Source organism: Electrophorus electricus, chromosome 1 (genome assembly GCF_013358815.1).
Source record: "Electrophorus electricus isolate fEleEle1 chromosome 1, fEleEle1.pri, whole genome shotgun sequence".
NCBI classification, from domain to species: Eukaryota; Metazoa; Chordata; class Actinopteri; order Gymnotiformes; family Gymnotidae; genus Electrophorus; species Electrophorus electricus.
This window is the reverse complement of record NC_049535.1, coordinates 22078684-22100953: the sequence shown is the minus strand read 5'-3', so window position 1 is coordinate 22100953 and position 22270 is coordinate 22078684. Positions and strand designations below refer to the sequence as shown.

At 49.3% G+C, this 22270-nt stretch overlaps 1 protein-coding gene across 1 annotated transcript in view; it reads left to right on the top strand.

Moving 5' to 3' along the window:
* Window positions 1-22270, top strand: part of xylt1 (xylosyltransferase I) — a 51185-nt gene that overhangs the window by 6634 nt on the left and 22281 nt on the right. Inside the window, exons 2-3 of the mRNA XM_035531760.1 lie at window positions 15753-16215; window positions 18355-18527. Of these exons, the coding sequence (XP_035387653.1) occupies window positions 15753-16215; window positions 18355-18527 (636 nt within the window). The remainder of the gene's footprint in view (window positions 1-15752; window positions 16216-18354; window positions 18528-22270) is intronic.

The following is a 22270-nucleotide window of genomic DNA, read 5'->3' as shown; positions in this document are numbered from 1 at the left end:
TGAGACATGAACAGTGCCACACTATTTATACACCAGTAGATTTAATAATACATTGCAAAACCAACCACAGCTTCGATATATAGCAATATAATCACGGTACATTTTGTCCGTCTTGCAAGCAGCCATAACCGTTGTTGGTGATGTTGTTGTTGTTGTTGTTGTTGTTGTTGTTGCTGTGGGTTCTTGCCACATCCCTGGATCCGCCTCCTCTACGCCTGCACCCCAGCGCCCGGGCTCTTGCGCACCGAAAAACACGTCTGCTTGTTCGGGGCCCCTGAAACGCCGGCTCCCCCCACAGGAGTCGGAGAGCGCTGCAGTGTTTGCGCTGGGGGCCGCAGTCAGGCGGCGCGCGGATAAAGAGGCAGTATGATGAAGCTCAATTCACCCAGTGTAAGGTGTGCAGTCGGCGGGCGAGGGCGGCACTCGCGCACGTGTGGAAGCGTGCTTGAAACAACGGTCTGGTCAAGCAAGCAATGAATGGGAGGCCTGTGTTGCTGCACACTCACTGATGGCTAATAAAAATAAAGTTGGCCACAAACTGGACGGCCCCTTACGGCCAGGACCCAGATAGCTAGTATGTCTGTGCTGTCCTTCTCTCTCTCTCTCTCTCTCTCTATCCTTCCATCTCTCCCTCTCTCCATCAGTTCTCATTTTTGCTTCCTCTTTTTTCATCCTTCCTTTTTTATCTTATCTTTTTTACAGACTGTTCTGTCTCAGTCTGCCTTTCTTTCTGTCATATTCATGGAGATAACACAGCCCACTAGCTCCTCACATCCAAAGGAAAAAAAACAGACATACAGGCATACCTCCCCGCTCCACACACACACACACACACACACACACACACACACATGCACGCCCCCCAGAGTGTGTGGCACTCAGTCCACCTCTGCCTGATGTTGTCTCTGTGTAGTCCCAGCGGTGTGTTCAGCACACTTGTGCAGCCCATGAGATCCCTCTGCCATCATATAATCTCACCACTCATTTCCAGCCTCATTACACATGGGCTAATCACAGCCAGGGATTAGGGCAGATGCTATAGCACATAACGCAAATCCATAATCCCATGTGTTGCCAATGGGCCTGTGGGTAAGTGTCTTAAACGCCTCCACCCCCAACCCCCATCTGTTGTTGATTTCACTGAAGGTCGTTAGTGCTTGAGGTTTTGGTAGTAATCTTGATTGTGTGTGTGTGTGTGTTTTGTGGTGTTTGTTTGTGTGTAGATAATTAAAGTATGCTAATAATGTTATTAGTTTAAGGGGTTTCCAACCCTACGTTAATGGGCCATTTTTTTAAATATTAAGCACATTCCACTTTATGGAGCAGCTAGGGTAATGGCATGTTCTAATTTAAAAATGCTGTTATACAAATTCTGTTCCTGCAACCCAAGTGGCAGCTGAAAGCTTGGTGGAAAGACCTAGATCAGAAGCCCGTCTGCTCCAAGCAGCTCATCTTGGGGGTCGTGGTACTCTGAATAACCCATGACATAGCAGTATGGTGAGAACTCCCACTGAGTTCCTGCTGGGGGCTGGGCTATGCCAACATCCCCCGCCAACCCAACGATCCACTGCTCTCCTCCACTCAAGAATCATTCTGGATTTGGGCCCACAGCTCTCATTACAGCGGCCCAAAACAGCTGTCCAGAGTGACCCGAGTTGCACTTAAGGGCTTCTTCCTTGAGACATGACTCAGCCTAACTCAGATTCGGACATCCGGCTTCCGGACGGGAAGTGTGGAGAGAAGAGGGAGGAGGAAGTGCAGGTGCTGTTGCTGAAACAGAACCCCATGTGGCAAATATAAATATATATAAAAACATACATACTTTAGTCCCTCAATCCACCATTGACTGGCGTAATCCCCTTCAATATCCTGGGCTTTGATGTTACTTTGCACAATGCTGATGTGTCTTCATTTACTGTTTATAGCCCTGTAGTTATAAAGTTGTGTGTGTGTGTGTGAGAGAGAGAGAGAGAGAGAGAGAGAGAGAGAGAGAGAGAGAGAGAGAGAGAGAGAGAGAGATTGTGTCAAGGGACTAAACGGCGAAAGGTGTGACAGAATGTGGTTGAACTACTCTTACCAGTGTCTGCATAAAGGATGGTGTTGCTTACGTGGTTCCACCCCACCCTCTGGCAGATTCTAGCACATTGCATTTACAGATTTTTGAGTCGACTCTGTAACTCAGTACCTTTGAAGCTGTGTGTGTGTGTTTTTTTTTGTGTGTGTGTGTGTGTGTGTGTGTGTGTGTGTGTATTCTGGCCAGGTGAACGGCGCTCCTCCACACAGAACTGCCCACCCTGCGCTAACAACACCCTCCTTCCCTGCCACCTCCAGGAGATAATGCCCCATTATGTAGACATGTAGAGATTCATTATACCTGCATGCACCTCGGCAGCAAGTGCTGAATATAAAATTGTTTTGTCACTGCTTATGGTAAACTATAAATCACACAGCAGAGTTTTTAAAAAATGCCTTTCAACTTCATCGTCATACGGCTTTGCTATCTTGCAAGAAGAATGTAATGTGTCGTAAAATTGCTTAATTATTTGATCAGCAGTACTAAGTCAAACAACCCGATATGGCTGAGCTATAAGGAAAACAACACGCCTTGTAAATCCATGAAATCTAAATTTCTAAATTGCATTTCAGGCGTAGTCTGTAGCCCGGGAGTATTTTAGCCATGTCCCTTCCGAATGAGCTTTGGAAATGTGAGAGAGCGAATATCTCTCCGTGTAAAAGCCTGCCACTTTACCAGCGATCCGATGAACGCAGAACAGATCAATTAATGCAGCCTATTCTGTGTCTGGCTGTCTATCTCTTCCCATCACTTCAATGAGAGCTGAAAGCAACGTATTGACGGGGACTCGATGTGAGTTACACCTTTCACTGCACGGCGTCGGTGTTAAGCAATCAATTTTAAAAGGTTTCCATCCTAAACACACGCGCGCACACACACACACACACACACACACACCAGCAGGAGCAGCTTTTGAATGACTGTGAGAGCCTCCCCGATGATCTGAAAACACTCCATTGAGACGCGCCATGGAGTAATGGCGATTGAAAGGCTGCCAAATCAGAAAGGCTGCGCTTCGTCACCCTCAGCCCCCTCCCCCATCCATCGCCGCGTTAATAGAAGGAGGTAAACAAATGACCATAATTAGCCAAAGAGCTGTTATTTTCGCAGATCGTCCTTAACTACCTTTCTCTTGACGACATTCGCTTCGGTCGCGTTTGCCATTTAAGCGCAGTTTAGGCTGATTTGCCTTTAAGTGTCGGTTGCCGTTTCCGCGGCGCTGAACCAGCGCCTCTCATCCAAACGCCGCGGCGTCCTGCGGCGCCCGCTGCGCTCGAGGCTCGGCGCTAATGTAGCGCTGTGCGGCTGCGCCAGGCCTCACGGGCTGTGGCTGCCGCGCGTTTTCACCCGGGTTTATAGCGGCACTAAAACCCAGCATCGTCGGTTTAATTAGAGTCTTTGGTTTGCTCGTGGACGAATCTTCTTTCTTCTTTCATGCTCCTTCCTCCTGAGACTGTTGTCACCCACACTCGCTTTCTTTCTCTTTTACTCTTGTTTCCTCTCTCCTTGTGTTTTTTCTGTCTGTTCTCTCTCTCTCTCTCTCTCTCTCTCTCTCTCTCTCTCTACCCTCCCTCCTGGAGGATGTTAGAAGGATTTGCTTGTCTGATGGATAGGCCTGTGTTGGCTAAATGATCCCGCGGGATCTGTGAGGACACTGAGGATGATGCCTACACACACACGGACACACACACGGACACACACACCCAACTGAGCGGGCCCTCCACACCCCTCACCCAGCCCCGCTGTCTCATACACCAGTACAGTCTACCTCTGTTCAGTTCAGCAGAAGCAGTTACAGTTCAGATGAGGGAGCTTTATTTACACGATGCGTAACAGCACACTTATATAATCAAAGTGCTGAGTACAAAATGTAAAAATATGGGAATATTTCATTGCTATTATAAAAATTTTTTTTAAAACAAATACAGCTAGGACCATTTTACTGACCAAATTACACTTGTTAATTAATGCCCCATCAAAAATTTAATGTGGTTTAAGATTAATCTGTGTCTTGCACTAGTTTTCAACTTGGAAAACCAAGCAGTTGTGTTTCACTGTTGCATCATCCAGCCTTCGGTACTGTAAAGGCATATAGTGTCACTGTACAGACACCTGTAGCATAACTACCGAGGAGAGGCATACAGCGTAGCTAGATTGATGTCAGGGTGTGGCAGGGCACTTCTGACACACACCATATGATTATCGTCCCATCGGAAGCCGCACGGTGCTCCCGCGAGGCCGTGCAGCGCTGGGACGCTGGGTGAACAGATTATTCTGGGCACTCTGAGTGTCTACCGCATGCCTTGCAGTAGTATGGGAATACACTGCGGTTGGGAGGCGCGGATAACTGCATACTTCCCTCTCTGAGCCTCGACTGCAGTCGTGCACGGCAGGGGCGGGTTTATACAGACACCTGCTTCCTGTGTGCATGCAATTAAGGGGCGAAGATGGGCAGCAGAAACTCAGCAAAAACCACTGCTTTCAACAGCTAAGCAAAATTTAAGGTGATCATTGTCAGGCTACTCATTCTATATACAGTAATAATATGGCTTGTCCTTAAAAAATAAAATAAATCAGGTGAAATTCGGCTCCTGGATAAATAATGGCCGTGGGGGGATATGTTTGGAATGCCCAAAATGCAGTCCACCCTGACAGCAGCACAAATCATCCTGACCATTTAAACTTCCTGTTTGGACCGTGGACCAGCACAAGGGAGGTCTTTGCAAATAAACCAGCGTCACTGGCCTCCTCTGAAAACGCCCTCACAGGTGCCTTCGCTCACTCGGCAATCGGCGAAGTCCTGAGCAGGTCCCCGGGTGCAGCCGGGGCACGGATCAGGGGCTGAGTGTCCGCGGGGCCATTTCAGCCCGAGTGCCAAAGCAGAGGGCACGGAGTGCCGCGTTGCACCTGACAGGTGTGACCGTGAGAGGAGCCGGCACTACACGACTGGCCGCTCTGAGCTGTCAGGTGGGCTCAGGGAGGTCCTGGGTCCTGCCGTTCGGCCCGGCTCAGCCTCGCTCTCTCACTGTTTCCGTCACTCTCAGCCTGCAACGTGCCGACATTCTGTACTATTCCTCACCTCAGCTTGGAGTTCGCATAGGTCGCTTGCTGTCACATTTCCTCACACACACACACACACACACTTCCCTCTCGCTTTCGCTGTCTCCTCATCCATTCTCCCATGCACACGTGCCTGTCCCTCTCTCCTGACCAACCCTGGCCCTCCAGCCGTGCCTTGGAAGTTGCCTAATCTCTCCCCTGCAGTTCCGAACGGCCTCCCGCTCTCTTTTTTTTTCATGAGATACGTTTCATGTTTTAATAGCCACGTGGCCGCACGAGTCTCTGAAGTGCCGTTCCCTATTGTAAGTCTTATCAATGTTTCAAATTAGGCTTTAAAGATGGCTGCTTTCCATACATCAGCACCTTTGTGTTAGCGCGTCACCTCCGCTATGCCCCTGTGCCTCTCCCTCTGCGCCTCCACTCACTCTTTAAGGAGGCGGGATGTGGGACGCGCTGAAGCCCCGCCCCCCCCCACCCGGCTCGGGTGTGCTAATTGGATCCTGTGATCCATTATGCATGCTCGTATTCTAGCGCTTGCCTCCACTGTTGCGCAGGAACTAGAATATGTTTAAAGTTAGAATGTTAGTCTACAGTATGCCACAGTCTGGTGTGCATTCCAGAAGACTGTTTAAAAAAAAAAAAAACATTTTGTGGTTTCTGTTTTGTAGTTTCTAGCATTCCGTTACCCAGACTTGCATTTTTCAGCGAAGATAACTTTCTGTTTTGTCTCTTTGGTTATGCTGCAATATGCCCCTAGATTGCCTGGAAAAATAGCACACATAGCTCTTTCTGCTTTTCAGACATGGACCTTGGCAGACTAACGTGGTGATATAATTGTGACCGTCCAGCTTGCTGCAGAGAACGGTGGGATTGCGGCCTTTTGGCTGGAGTGGAAACATGGGCAGTGTGATAAGAACCATGCGACCCGGACTGCAAACTCCAGCATGGGTTTGCAGACTGCACCACCCGACGCGGCAGCGCGAGGAGAGGGGGCCCGAAGAGAACGAAGACGGAAAGATCAGATGGTCTTTCGGTCAAACTGGGTGGACAGCCTAGCAGATTGGCACTATGTTACATGCATAGCTGCGACAGTGTTTGACACGCTCGTGCCTCTAACCGGGAGACTCAGAGAGGTCGGCCGGTCAGGGACAAGCTTCTGTGACTTCGTGTGGTCATACGACCACATCACACTTGCGGTCGCTAACGACGCCTCTGTTCGGTCACTGGATGCTGCAGAGTTCTGCCAACAGGTTGCAACGTTTGGTGCTTGTTTGTTTGTTTGTCTGCCTGTCTTGGCTCCTATTAGCCTCACGGGGCCTTGGAGAAGATGCTTTCCACTCGTCTTCCTTTATGACCCCGTCTCAAGAAGGGGGCTCCAAGTCCGTGGGCAACAGTCAAGCGAGTCCTAATGGCGCCTGCTGGGAGAAGAGAAGGTTCCACAACATGATCCGTGTTGATAACGCTGAGTCTTTTGAATGCCATAAAATGGTGGTGGTGATTGTGAGGGTGGGGGGCATAGTTTAAAGCAAGGGGAAAAAGAGTGTAATATTAAAACCACGCTAAGACCTAAAAGGAGACGAATGAAGTCAACGCCAGCCGGCTCGATCTGGGATTAAAAGGCGGATGCAGGGCGTGGGTTGTGAATGATTGCGATGTAATTATTTGGCTCTTCAATGCAAGGGTGAGCATTGTTGAGGAGAGAGCGATCCGGTGGTACCGAAACGTAGAGAGTGGTCCAGTGGTACTGAGTTTGAGGGAGCGGTCTGGTCCGGTGGTCCGGTCCAGCCCGCTACCACACCGAAAGGTTGGCAGTTCCTCCCGAGCGGGACCAGACAGAAATTTGCATTTTTGGGTTCAGTGTGATGATATCAAGGTGTAAGTGACAAAAATGTTCTCAGTGCGTGTGATGGATTAGATTTCAGCACGGAGGACAGCTGCTTTGATATTTCTCAGACAGGTTGTTTCGCAGCTGTTGCACCAAAGGATATGGCCCTCCCCCGTCAGCTCACACAGTTCGTTTACTGTGTCATGACAGAACAGCTTAGAGTCCACATACTGGTGTCTTTGAGCTACAGAATGATTATATAGTGGTGTCGGTATATGAGGTACTTCAGTTATTATTTCAAATGATTCATGAAAACAGACAAGCAAATGAAGGCATTGTTAATCTCTCTGCTTTTTTCTTCGAATGTTGAATATAATTGCTAACCTATAATCTGCTTATTTAAAGAATGCCAAACAAAATATTATTTTACATTATTACATAGTCCTATTTCCACAGACTCCCAATAAATGTCAGTAGCTGTGAACACAGTACCCAGAACATGGAGCTACAGGCTTACACCCTCACACAACTCGAATGTAGACAGGCTAACGAAGTGTCTCACACTGCGGCTCCTTGAGCCGCAGTGTGAGAGGTCAAGTCCAGTCAAATTGGGACCCATTGAGTTCTGCTGTTAGCCTCTGCATTTGAAATCAAGAAGGCATGGATGAAACGGTATGCCAATTAACGGTGCCGTGCTTACCGGGTTTAGAATTACAGAGGGCATATCAATGGTCCGCATGTGTGTGTGCGCGCGTGCCCTGGCATATTAGCTTCCTCCCCAAATGTGTACAAGAGGACAGAGCCAAGCGCCACATAAGGGCGGTGGGGGGATCATTGCAGCTACAGTGAAAGTAGAGCAGGGAAGGGCGAACCGGGCCGTGCTTACGCACGTCCCCAAAACGCGAATGCAGCGAACCGGGAAACAAAAGGGTAGAGGGAGCCAGGGGAGCAATTAGCAAACTGTCACACCTGACATGCCAACTCCTTCATCTTTCAAGTCGACGTTTGTGACGTTGGCATCTCGGGGCGAAGCACTTTCCTAACTTGGCTGCTTATGTTCCGGTCCCTCCACGTGGACTGTAGCAGCCAGCTACCCACAACAGATGCTCACAAATTACAGGGTTTTCGGCTCGTTGCCGTCCAGATCCTGGCACAGCCCGCAAGCAGCCTTGATAGTTTGTTCCACGGACTCTGCCTTACCACTAGCTGCCAGGGGAGAGATTAGTTCTTAAAACGCTCCCAGCTGGACCCATCGGCAACGAGGAAGAGCCTCAGTTGTCCCGCGTGCACTTGTGCGCTCGCCACACGTGTGTGCGCGTGTGTGCGCGTGTGTGGTCGCCTCCTGCCCGTTCCTTAGCTCGCGTCCTGATTCCTGGAAGAGTGTCTCGGCACGGACGCGCTTAGGCTAGACTGCAGGAGAGCACGCCGCAGCGTACAGGAACTGCTTTATATCATGAAATAGACTGAATGACTCCTGCAAGTACTAATCTGACTTTGTTCCTTTTATCCCTTCTCATTATAGTCTCATTATTAGCACATAATTAATGGGGGCATGCTCTGTTGTGAGGAGTCCAGCCTAGCAAGACAAGCGCTGCTTCGTGTTCCCGTTACAGCACATGCTGCTTCATCACAACTGCATCTTCCGTTCTCTGCAGTAGAGTACTTGCAAACAGGTTGTTAATTCGACTAACGTGGGAGGGTTTTTTTTTTTTTGGACGTTTTAATCATACGCCATGAAAAGCCTTAATAGATAGAAGAAGGAGATATATTTTATCTAGGTGAAGCACCACATGTTCAAAATGTAGCCACAATTCCAACAGCTTTATTGTAAACCTCACAAAACAACCGGGGTCACACCCAGGTCGTGGCGGAGGGGGTTTGGGTTGGGTGGGGGTGGTCTGCGCTGCTAACCACCCAGTTCCTCCTCTATCAACTCCTTGAGGTTTCGTTAAGAGACCTCGGGCCCGCGTGAATACTGCCTAATTGCAGCACCCGCTCATTTGTATGCCACTTTAAACGCTTCGCCTACCAGGCTTTACCTCTCCCATTACACAGAAGTATGTGCCGGAGGGATAGAGGTGGTTGTTTATTTTGATGTAACAGGGGGGTTTAAATAAGGAATGTGCCGGAGTAATTGTAATGCACCAGAAACGGAAGGCAGTGTCTCCCATTTTAATGGATGCCCCTTTCCCGGGCGGCTGTTTTGCTCCCAGCTATGGATAGACAGAGAACAGGAAGGGAGACGCACGGTTATGGCTAGTAGTGGGAAGCTACTGGAAGCACCATGCCATCCTCATGTGCCATGCTTTTTTATTAGGACTGTTGATTTAAATTTTTGCGAATTTATAATGTAAAGCCCAAATCCCTGTAGTGATGGATTACCTTTGGCCACCCGATACACCAGCCTTGGCCTAGGCGCTTTAAAGCCGAGCGAACGGCTGGTCTGACGGGCGACTCTCTGCTCCGCCAAGCCCCCCGGCCACAGAACTGCAGCACGTACCGGCCAACCGGGCCGACAGGTGCTTCACAGAACTTCTGGCTGCCATCGGCGGGAAAAGCGTCATGAAACGTTTTCGAGCAGCGTTTTATGGGGAGTCTTCCGGAGGAAAAGAATGCCGACCCTAAGCCTGGTCCCCGAGGCGCGGTCTTTGGTTATTAAATCCCGACCAAGGTTTTGATCTTTGTTCGCTGCAGGGCCGAAGCTGCTGGTGGAACTGAACCACTTCTCCCTCCTGGGAGCTGGTGAGATCCGTTTGCTGTAAAACTAAACAGGCTACCCTGACACAAATACTGTCAAGCATAAGAGACTATAACCCAAACCATGCATTAGCACAGAACCCTCCCCTATACGCAAGTTTGTGTTTATAAACAAACTTAACAATAAACAAAAGTTTGGTTATAGTTTGGTTATAGTTCGTTATAGCATTACGGTCAGTGCAATAAACATCACATTTATGCACTGGGTTACAGAGAAATCACTTAAATCTGCAGAAAGTAGTTCAGTGTCAGGGCCATGCGGGAAGGTTTCTGCGTAGTCATGCGCCACAGCGTGCAAACAAGCACACTTGTGCAACCTTCAGTTGGTGATTAGTCAGGACTGGTCTGGTTTCGGGGAGCAAGCTTCAAAAACATCTGTCGTGCAAAAAATATGTTTTGTTCGAAGTTCCGTATTAGCTTTTACGCTCATTTATTTCTTTATGTATTTGTTTGTTTGTGAAATATTAAAGCGCGCTTGAGCTGATCTCACGAGTGCATACTCCAGTGCCACTATATCCCCTTCTCATTAAGGCGGTGGATGCGATTCAGTGTGAAACGATGCAAGCCATTCAGTGGATTTGGGCTGAACTGTCTTTTCAGCAGCAAATTACACAGTTATGTATGGGGGATAGCAAGTGAAAGGACTTTTAATTAGTGGATTTTCAAAAACTGTGGAATTTCCCGTGGTCCCTATCGCTGGAGAAGGAAAAAAAATCTTATTAACTTTGGGTGAACGTTTTAAAGATTAGCCTTTACATGCATCTACAAGCCCTTTGAGAAGAAAATAAGCAATAAGATTTCCTACCCGCCCTGTCCCTGACTTCTTGCCATAACATCTTGGCTCTCGCTCTCTCTCTCTCTCTCCCCTCTCTCTCTCTCTCTCTCTCTCTCTCTCTCTATATATATATATATATATATATATATATATATATATATATATCTATACCACTTTCATTCTGTTTCCTACCTTTCTGTCTCTTGCTTCCTCGTTTCATTTTCTCCTGCCTTGTTTCTCGCTTTTTCATACACCCTACAGTAATAGTCTTCTATATTTGGTGTCTCTGTCTCATGTAGGCCGAGGGCTGTATTGAGACGTATCTGTGGGCTGTATTGGGCTATATCTATAGACTCTTTTGGGCTGGATCTGTAAACTGTGTTGGGCTTTATCTAAGTGTTTTATCAGCTGTGTCTGGCGGCTGGATTGGACCGTATCTGTAGACTGTATCCGACTGTGTCTGACGGCTGGATTGGGCTGTATCTAGATTGTATCGGGTTGTGTCTGAGGACTGTATTGGACTGTATCTGTAGACTGTATCAGGCTGTGTCTGACGGCTGGATTGGGCTGTATCTCTAGATTGTATCGGGTTGTGTCTGAGGGTTAATCAGACTGTTTGTAGCCTGTATTGGGTTGTGTCTGAAGGCTGGATTGGACTGTATCTGTAGACTGTATCAGGTTGAGACTGAGGGCTGTATCAGACTGTATCAGACTGTATCTGACTGTATCAGAGGGCTGGGACATGATAGCCTCCCTTTTGCCTACTGCAATCCCATCGTGTTCGTTCGCCGAGTCCTGCAGAAGAGCCAGAGCTCCCGACAGCCCATCAGTGCCCCGAGACGCTCCACGGCACTCTGAGCAGAGAGAGCGGAGTGCGGCAGAGGATGAGAGAGAACGAGGGAAAGGCACCAGGGAGAGAGCGAGGAAAAAAGACCGAGGCAGAGACAAATGCAAAGTCCGAGAGCCAGAGACAGCGAAAGAGGGAGACGGCCGGAGAGCCTGGCACTACCGAGGTCTGTGTGGGATCGTGCAGCGTGGAGCGCGGAGGCGGTGGTTCAGGGCCAGGTGCGGCGGGAGCACTCGAAACAGCACGGCGTTATGTGGTTATGATAGGCAAAAAAAAAAAAAAAATCAAAACTGGGTTGCAGTGTGCTGTGCTCTTGGAGCAGTAAGCACTTTTTCTTCTCCCTCTGTCTGTCTCGGGCTTCAGTAACAGTGTCTTGTGGAATGCATCTCCACAGAGCACGTTTTGTTGCAGTATACCAGCAGCACCAAAGCCACGAGAGGGCCGTCTTGCGTACAGGTCGCCGGCGGTCGGGGAAAGTGTCAGCAGTTGTGAGCGGAGCCCCGGTGGCATCTGACAGACGAGGCGGCTCTTCTTTAAGGCGTGCTGCAGCGTCGCAGTGTTCTCTGCATGTTAACAGTGCCCGCGGGACATTTGACACAATATTCCTTAACTCGTATTGTGATATTTTTTTAAAGGTCTCGATATTAACCGTATTTATTGATGCACTTAATATGGCGAAAGTAGGAGTCTGAGATTACTGGAGCTTGATTTTCATCTTGACACACTGGCTGCATATATGGATTTAGTTGTACCGATCTCTATATTGTTTTACCCTTTGCTTAGAAAAATCTAATGACAAGCACAGTTAACATCCAACCGATTGCATTCCTGGAATTTGGGTCGGCACGGAGTGACGCGAGGTCAGTGACCGAGAGCTGAGGTTATTTTGGCTGTGTCCTACAGTGGTGGACCAGATCTCTGATAATACCATGTTTTGTTTCTCAAAGTGCGATATGCATTGTAACAGTACCTTGTGAAGAGCCTTCCGGAGACCAGAGCTAATTTTTCCCCACATGCACAGTGGGTACACTGTAACAGGATGAGCCTTTTCTTGTCCCCGCACTGCACGTTTGTGCATGCATGCGCTCAGCATGTAACGCAAGCACACGTGTGCTCTCTGCCTGTGAGTACGCATTGTTTATTGGTCACTGTGTAAGCATCCATTCTGTGCTTTAGTGCCGTCACTGTGTATACATGTTTAAGTGTGTGTCTGTATAACTAAGCACTGGGTATTAGTTTGCTTCGCCCTCTGTACCGGTTTGCTCTGTTGCTAAATGTATAATCTGTGTAGAAGTGTGCATTAGCAGAGGCTGTTTGTACATGAGTGTTTACTCTCATCAAGGGCTTGTGTATGGGTATTAGGCGAGGCTGTTTGTCCAGCACATTTCAAACAGATAACTCAAACTGCACAAGTCAGCATGCGCCTAAAGCCTGTGTGTGTTCTCCGTGTGTGTTCCGTGTGTCTTGGTACCTACTCCACACGCTACGTGTAGTGCTCCGCAATCCGTACCTAAACGCTGTGGGAATCAGCATGCGCCCCCACCCCTCTGTGGTCGGCTCCTTTCCCAGGCTGCTTTGCTGCGCATGTGACTGACATTCCCCATGCACGAGTGAACCACAGATGCTAACAGGGCCCGCACGTTAATAAACCCCAGCCCATGCAAGTGTCTTCCTCCCCCTCTCTCTCTCTCTCTCTCTCTCTCTCTCTCTCTCTCTCTCTCTCTCTCAGTCGCCTTCTCTCAAGCCCAGGGGTCAGGGGTCGAACAGTGACCCGTGGAGCACGGGGTGAAAGCAAACTTTGCTGCCCCGCGCCATAAGAGGTAGCCTCGGGGTGGTGGGGGCCACAGCTGGCCTGTGCTCGACCACCGCTTGGCTGTAGCAAGAGCATTATTTGGGTTGCCGCGCTGTCCTCAGAACATCCTGTCTGCTCACTGGCCCCTGCACCTGGACAACTGAGACCGGTCAAGAGTGCTGCCGTTCCGGTTCGCCTCAGGGCCACAATGGAAAGCGGAAGGTCCTAAGAGGACTGTGAGGGAAAAGGCCCAGGAGTAGGGCTGATTTTTACAGTCTTACATGATAAAGGAGTCCTAATGAATTGGTTGGAATAGTCATTATCGGGGCGAGTGAGCAGCGCTATCAGAAGGCAGCGTCTCCTAACAGTGGCGCCCTAAAAGCGCCAGAGATATGGAATAAACGGCTGCCCACATTCCGAGTGGACGAAGAGCGACGCCCTAAAGGCGTGGCCTTGCTAACTCCTCCCTATTTAAGTTGAATAGGGAGAGCATTATGTAGCTTGTAGCTGCTCATCATAACATCCGGTCTATTTATGGGCCGGGGCGTGCGTGCCTGCGCGTGTGTGTGTTACGGAAATAGGCCAAGAGCAGCTCCATATCCTCTTAATCCAAGCAATCCGAGCAGGCGTGAATGTGCTCCCATGTGTGTATGTGCTCGCATGTATGTGCGCTGACGTATATGTGCGCTCACGTGCATGTGCGGTTTTAGGTGTATGCACTCGCGCGTATGCGTGCTTGCCCGTGCGTTTGCATGTATATGTGTTCAGGTGTATACACGCTCGCGTGTTCAGGTGTATGTGCACTCGCATTTGACCTTTAGGCCATGTTAGCTATGTTTCCAGCCAGAATCCGTGCGGTAATTAACAGTGGCAGCGGGCGGCGATGGACGGAACACCGAACTTTTTATGACACGATGGTTGACCGGTGCCATCTCCGTTGGGTCCCTGTGCTGTCCGTTTAACAAGCCTCATTTGCCTTGCTGTTCACACAACATAGATCCTCTCTGGCTGCAGTCAGTTAGGATCACTGTTAGTGTCTGGATTCTGGAGATGGTATTGATGCACTGGGTTTAAAGACAGATTCCCTTTGGTGAGGTTCTCTTATATCTCGTGAGACATATGAACTGGATTTGGAAAACTGGTCTTTGTTAGTGTTGTTTGACAGTGCATTTTTAAAGGTAAGTTAAAGTAAAGTTGTGATCAAAATACATTTAATCAAAAAAAAGGACACCAACAGCAGACAGAGTCATATAGTCTGCATTATTTCTGTCATGCACAGTGCTAGCATGGCTGTTTCATGGCAGGAGAGAAGATATTATGCTATTGACTGGGTTCAGGTTTCAGATGTGCCCTCTCCATCCAGTCTCCTATTTATCCATCTTCCAAACATTGTTTGTTTGGCTGTATTTGCTGAGAGTGGTCCAGGGACACGCCCTCCCTCATGAAACAGGTGGAGGTGTGGCGCACGTTGCTCTGCTCCTAAAGTCCGAGAGAAGGTACAGAGGCAACAGATAAAGTGGCATGATAAATGAGTGTCTCCCTCTCCCTCCCTTAGAGTGATGGATGATGAAAGAGCAAACCTCCTTCCTGAAAGAGAGAGAGAGAGAGAGAGAGAGAGGGAGAGAGAGAGGGAGAGAAGGAAAAAGGAAAAAAAGACAAAAAGCCGGGGGAGTTAGCCAGAGAACCGGAGGTAAGAGGAAACGACAGGAAACGGGTGATGGGGGGGGGAGACTGCAGGGGACCCAGCAGTGTGGAGCAGGAGCTCCCACTGCACTCTGGGAAACAGGGTTGTGTGAGCGATCAATAGTCTTTTCTCCGGCAGGCTAACATACCTCCTGTGGTTTCTTGGGCTATTAATCCAAATGCCTGTAATTTCCTTGCGCAGGGCCCGGTATTCCAGCCCCCGTTACCGGGGATACACCGCCCTACATACACATGATGGCGAGCGGACCCGTGTGACAGTGTTCGCTGGGATGCACAGAGCATCCCTGAGATCGTATTCTTCCCTATTTATGTCTTAGTCATGAAACCTCTGCTGCCTGGGTTGTTTTGCAAATCAAAGAGAACCAAGCCTCTAGGATAATAACTGAGTAATAATAATTGAGTAATAACATAGATCTTTTATTAGTTTTATGATTATTGTTGTTCTTTTCCTCACTCACAGTGTGTGCTCTGAACTTCCTGTTTTCTCATTTTGCTCCCATAATTGGAAATCTGTATCTCTGAGTTTGATCAGAAGTTCCATAGAATGCAGATGACCGTGTAATATATTAGAATGACCACAATGTATATTAATAAAGCATTCTAACAACCAGAATCTATAATAATGATAATGCATTCTAATTATCATAATATATAATAAAATGCTTCCGCGGCCGCTTGGCATGAAATATCTGTGTTTCTGCGGCTCATCGATCGACCCGAGACAGACCCGAGGCCGGCACGAGACGCGCTCCGTCTGAAACGGTGTTCAGGCGTCACCTCACCGAGCACACCAGCACCGCGGTGGACTTCAGCGCTGTAATTTAGGTCGCTCCTCGAGGAGGTACCGCGTGGTTCTGACAGTGGCATTCACCTTCCCCTGACGGCAGCTTGCCTTCTCGTTTTGTCTGTGCCCTTCAGGATGGCTACTACTCCCACCGGCCCAAGGAGAAAGTGCGCATCGACAGCAACAACGAGAACTCTGTGCCCAAGGACTTCGAGAACATAGACAACAGCAACTTCGGGGCACGCTCGCAGACGCCCCGCCCTGCGCCGGCCAAGCGCAAGCAGGAGTTGCTGGAGAGGGCCCACGCGCAGAGGACGCCCCCCCGGGGCTCCGACGAGGCCGCCCGGGACGCCCCACCTGGCGGGGGGAGCCCTGACCGCGCCCGCCCCGGTTCTGGCCCCACCCCCCAGCCGCCTCCCGCCCCCGACATCAAGTACGACCAGCCACCCAAGTGCGAGATCACGGGCAAGGAGGCCATCTCCGCGCTGTCCCGCGCCAAGACCAAGGAGTGCCGGCAGCAGATCGCCGAGGTGTACTGCCGACACAAGGAGAAGCAGCTCATGCCCGAGAAGGTCACTCGCTACTGCCCCCTAGAGGGTGAGTGCGCCGCCCAACTTAGAACATCCTGTGGTGTCGGTTGAAGGTCAAATAAAATAATAAATAAATGAACAAATATATAATGAAATAACCTTTCTCTATAGGGATAATGACTGATTACAAGTTTTGGCTATTTTTGTCAATCAGGAAAGCATTATCAGAGCGTTTTTGGAATTTAAGATAAACAATACTAAAGATAATGGTAGTTTTTCCAGAATTAATTGCAGTGCTGTCATCGGAGGTTTATGGAGCGGCTTCATTAAGACTCACGGGGCTGGCATCAGACAGGCGCAGCGCTTGTAATTACAATCAGAGACAGGCTGCAAATGAGATTCGGGATTTCTGTGTGAGGGTAGACACTTGTAATTGCTATGCAGTGCCTTTTTGTTAAACACCCCCCCATCTCCACCTAACTATCTCTCCAGCCTACAGAAAGCAGATTCAAGCAATTATGCAGTGCTTAGTGTTTGGCTCGGAAAGTCTATTCCGACGCAACGGGCGCGTTAAAACAGCAGTGACGGATCTGTTCAGGGATCGGGGGCTTCTGCCTGGGGAACTTTCCGGAAGCCCCTATGGTTTCTGACAGACATGACAAGGCTGTCACCGTGGAGATGACAGTCTGGGACTTGGAGCCAGCGGTGGTGGAGGAGGCAGGGTCTGGGTGAGAAGATTATCGTTTCAGTGCCTTTTTTTGGGAGTCGCTTAGCGCGCGCGCGTGTGTGTGCGTATACAAGCTTCTGGTAATTGTTGGATGAGGCAGTCGATAAGTTCCGAAGGCAAACGCTGACAGTTTTATCCTGTGCCAAGCCTACACGAAAAAGCACCATAAAAAAGCACAAAAAAAAGTCACAGATTGGAAACAAACTTGTTTTCTAAGAACATAACGCATGTGGAACAGTCAGAGACGTCTTCAGGGCTGTTCTCTTCGACACACCGCAAGCGTTTTGCTGTAGGCTTTGTAGTCCCATAAACCACGGAGGACGCCGCACGCTCGGGTTCTAAAGGACCAGATGCCGGCTGTCGGCTGCTGGGCATAATTAGAAGCTGATCCAACACCACGGACCGGCGAACGCGTGCAGCCTAGCCTGAGATCTGGGGATGAGACGTCAGGGGGGGTTGGCTTACAGACTGCCGGAGGCGACCCTGGCCCCGCCTTAACCAGAGGCCCTGGAGGAGAAGGACTCCGCTCACCCCTTAATGGGTTGAAACCTCCAGGCTGCAAGGCTAACCTGCCAGCCCCCAGGCCCGTCCCAGGCCTGCGGACGCTGACGGCTGCGCTGTAGTCTCTGCTCCTCTGCCAAGCATTTCCTCAGCTGCTGCTTGGCCCCACGCGGGGTGGGGTAACTCTATACGGGGCTCTCCGATCTAGACCTCGCTCACCGCGCACCCTGCTGCCCGAGGTGGCCGTGGCGGGCGGTGACAGCCCTCGCACACTCAGTTATTTCACGGGCTGTTTTTAGAAAGCCGCACTCAGCTCTTAGCCTGCTTTGGCAAACTGAGCTGGTGGAACAGGAGGAAAGAAGGAGAGTGATGGTGGATTTTCTTATAAAGGGCCACCACGCCACGTCCAGCGGGAGCCCAGCGGGAGCCCAGCGGGGTACAGTAGGCACGGCCTGGGACGCCTGCATGTCACCGTGGTTGGCATGAACCAATTAACCAGAGGTCTCCAAGAGAGCGATGGCTCCGGTTTGTGCTAGGAACTTCTTCTGCTGTGAAGATGAATGGAAACACACAAACACACACACACACACACACACACCCTTATACATATACTTTCACCATTCAAAACTAGAAAGTATATATATACATATATAGTACATTTTGCAAATGGCCCCACAGTAAAGCTAGCAATAGGAAAAGTCTTTTTTTGTCCAGTTCTGCACAGACCTGGAATAACTAAAATGATAAACTGTAGTTGGAAAGTCCTGTGCTTAATTCCAGCATGAACTGAATAAGCTTGTACTTGTTATTTTTAATAGTAAGAGTTACTGTACCGTTTGCATGTGTTATGTTTTATAGGAATGTATTTTGTAAGCATATCTCTGTTTTACAAACAGGGCACCCCTGTAAATGCAGCTTTGCTCTCAGTGGGATTTACTGTGTGTGTGTGTGTGTGTGTGTGTGTGTGTGTGTGTTCAGGTAAAGCGAACATGAACTTGCACTGGGAGGAGGACTCTATGGAGACGGTGCCAGCTGTACCCGTGCGGATTGCGTTCGTGTTGGTGGTCCACGGGCGAGCCTCACGCCAGGTGCAGCGGCTCTTCAAGGCCATTTACCACACATCACACTTCTACTACATCCATGTGGACCAGGTATATACACACACACACACACACACACACACACACACACACTCACACACACACACACACACTCACACACACACACACACACACACACACACACACACACTCAAACACACACACACACACACACACTCACACACACACACACGCGCGCGCACACACACACACACACACTCACACACACACACACACACACACACACACACACACACACACACACACTCAAACATCCCTGTCCCGCAGCATCATGGATGAATACGTAAGTAGATGGACTGGAAAGTAAAATGACTTTTAATTAGTCTTCAGGTCATAGTTCATAGGTCAAATACATAAAAAACATACAAAACACACCTAAAAAGTGTTCAAAAGTTAACATCCAAAATGTACATCACAAAAATATCAAGTGTAAACAATAGTGAGAGACATGAGTGTGTGTGTGTGTGCATGCATGTGTGTGAGTGTGTGCATGCATATGTGTGTGTGAGTGGGTGTTGAGGAGATGACCAATTAATTAGCAACACAATTCCATACTTGCTGTGACTCCTAATAGTGAGTGTTGGTCTTGGAGTCTAGCAAGGCAATTGTCACCTCTGCCTCAGTGACCTGATCAGCCCCTGACTCAGCCCTGAGTCACCCGTGGCTCGCCTCTCATGAAGAACCTGCCAAAGTGTTGAGGGTTTCTCCGGCTTGGCTTGTCTGTTTCGCACAGTTAGGTAGCATGTCTGGCGCTGTCGGTTTGCCCGCCGTACTCTAGGCCAGCGTCCTGAAAAGGAGAGAGTGGCGAGTAACGCACGGAGGGCAGGGTGGTTTGCACAGGATGGTCTGGGTTGGGTTGCCAGGTACAAGGACACATATCCCACACAAAAACTGAGACACACCCATTTGATTTGTATCACTATGAAATCGGAGGTTAATGGGAGAAATGACCAACTGGGGCCACAGCAGGAAAAAGGGTTAAACATTGAGTGTTAGCAGGTATGCACTTCTGCTACACTCAAACATGGACCAGGTACACACACGCACACACACACACACACACACACACACACATATATATATATATATATATGTACACTCTCTCTCATTCTCACTATACCACACCTCACACTTTTAATGTATACATGCATCCAGCACACATTTGTAGTACATATACAGAGAATGCGTTCATGTTCACACACCTTACACACCCTCATTATCTCTCTCTGATACACGCACGCATGCTTACACACACACACACACACACACACACACACACACACACACACACAGAGACAGTGAATGTAGTTTTTCCCTTTGAATGCAGTTTGGGCTAGTGTTTGATAGGCTAGTTCTTTGGTGAGTGCACGTGTGGCCTCCTGTGTTTGCGTGTGTGATTTCCGTTGTGTCGTGAGTGTGTGTGATCTTGTGTGTGCGTATGTGTGCTCAGCTGCACGTGTCCACATGAGAACAAATACATCAGCATGAGTCAATGGAGGGGCGCAGGAGGTGTGTGTGTGTGAGCTGAGACGGAGGAAACCGGAGAGAGACATCCTGCTTCTGTTCCTCTCCTGCGGAAAACATCCTTTACTGCACGCGCTACCTCGGGAGGGAAGGAGAGGGCAGGGGAGGAGCGGGAGGAGGAGCAGGAGGCGAGGCATGCGGAGGTGGCTACATAAACAGCAGGTTTCCAGGCTCCGCTCTTCAGTCAACACACTGCTTCAAAAAGTTGATGGGGATTATTGCACAGGTGTTCTTCAGAGCCTCACGGAACCTCTCTTCTCTCTACACAGCAAGCGACAGAGTGGGAACATGAAAGCCCACCACACACACACACACACACACACACACACACACACAATCATACAGACAGCCGCGGTGTGCTCCTTCCCTCGCTCATAATTACACACAACCAAGCTTACGCTTAATGAACTACTTCAAGACACGGAAGGAATGAAGAGTGTTGGGGAGGGTGGAGGGGGTGTCGACCCCATCATCTCGTAATCTCCCAAGGGTGTGTTAATACCCTCAGAACTGTGGGAGGGCCTGATCAAAGCCGACGGGAGAAACAGAGGAAGGACAAAAGGGGGAAGGATAGAGAAAAACAGACAGAGAGAGAGAAAGAGAGAGAGAGATGCAGAGAGAGATGCAGAGAGAGTGTGAGAAAGAGAGAGAGAGATGCAGAGAGAGTGTGAAAGAGAGAGAGAGAGATGCAGGGAGAGAGAGAGAAAGAGAGAGAGAGTGTGAGAGAGAAAGAGATGCAGAGAGTGTGAGAGAGAAAGAGAGAGAGAAAGAGATGCAGAGAGAGAGAGAGAGAAAGAGAGAGTGTGAGAGAGAGATGCAGAGAGAGTGTGAGAGAGAGAGAGATGCAGAGAGAGTGTGAGAGAGAGATGTAGAGAGAGAGAAAGATGCAGAGAGAGTGTGAGAGAGAGAAAGAGAGAGAGAAAGATGCAGAGAGTGTGAGAGAGATGTAGAGAGAGAGAAAGAGATGCAGAGAGAGTGTGAGAGAGAAAGAGAGAAAGAGAGATGCAGAGAGAGTGTGTGTGAGAGATGCAGAGAGTGAGAGAGAGAGAGAGAGAAAGATGCAGAGAGAGTGTGAGAGAGAGATGTAGAGAGAGTGTGTGAGAGAGAGATGCAGAGAGAGTGTGTGAGAGAGAGATGCAGAGAGAGTGTGTGAGAGAGAGAGATGCAGAGAGTGTGTGAGAGAGAGATGCAGAGAGAGTGTGTGAGAGAGATGCAGAGAGAGTGTGAGAGAGAGAGAGATGCAGAGAGAGTGTGTGAGAGAGAGATGCAGAGAGAGTGTGTGAGAGAGATGCAGAGAGAGTGTGAGAGAGAGAGAGATGCAGAGAGAGTGTGAGAGAGAGAGAGATGCAGAGAGAGTGTGAGAGAGAACTTAAATTTGACCAAGGCATTACCGAGGCATTTGTCTTAAGTCACCTGGGGAAGATTCTGTGCGGTATCTTAAATTAAAGATTTTTTTAAAAAACGTCCTTATTAATGACAGTCGAGTCGAAACCAACTTGAAATGCACGAAATTACTGCACTACTGATCATATTTACTCTCTACACACCCATATGAAAAATACGGTATCCAAAAGAAAAACTAAATATTTGCATGCTTCATTGATTTCAAAAAGGCTTTTGATTCTCTTTGGCACAAAGGATCATTCTATAAACTTCTTGAAAGTGTAGGGGCACAGAACAAGACCTAATTAAAACACAGAAAATAAGTGTGGCATAAAAACTGGCAATACGTGAACAGATTTTTTTTTTCTCTTCGGAGTGTGCAGTGAAACAGGACTGCCGCTTAAGCCTGAGTCTGTTTAATATTTACATAAACAAATGAGAAAAATGTTAGAGCAGACTACAGTTCTCCTGTTCTCCCCCCGCGCTGTCTGACTTACAGTAGGCCCTGGACCCGCTGGAGCAGTACTGACAGGCCTGGGCCCTGGACCCGCTGGAGCAGTACTGACAGGCCTGGGCCCTGGACCCACTGGAGCAGTACTGACAGGCCTGGGCCCTGGACCCGCTGGAGCAGTACTGACAGGCCTGGGCCCTGGACCCGCTGTAGCAGTACTGACAGGCCTGGGCCCTGGACCCGCTGGAGCAGTACTGACAGGCCTGGGCCCTGGACCCGCTCGAGCAGTATTGCCAGGCCTGGGCCCTGGACCCGCTGGAGCAGTATTGCCAGGCCTGGGCCCTGGACCCGCTCGAGCAGTATTGCCAGGCCTGGGCCCTGAACCAGCTGGAGCAGTACTGACAGGCCTGGGCCC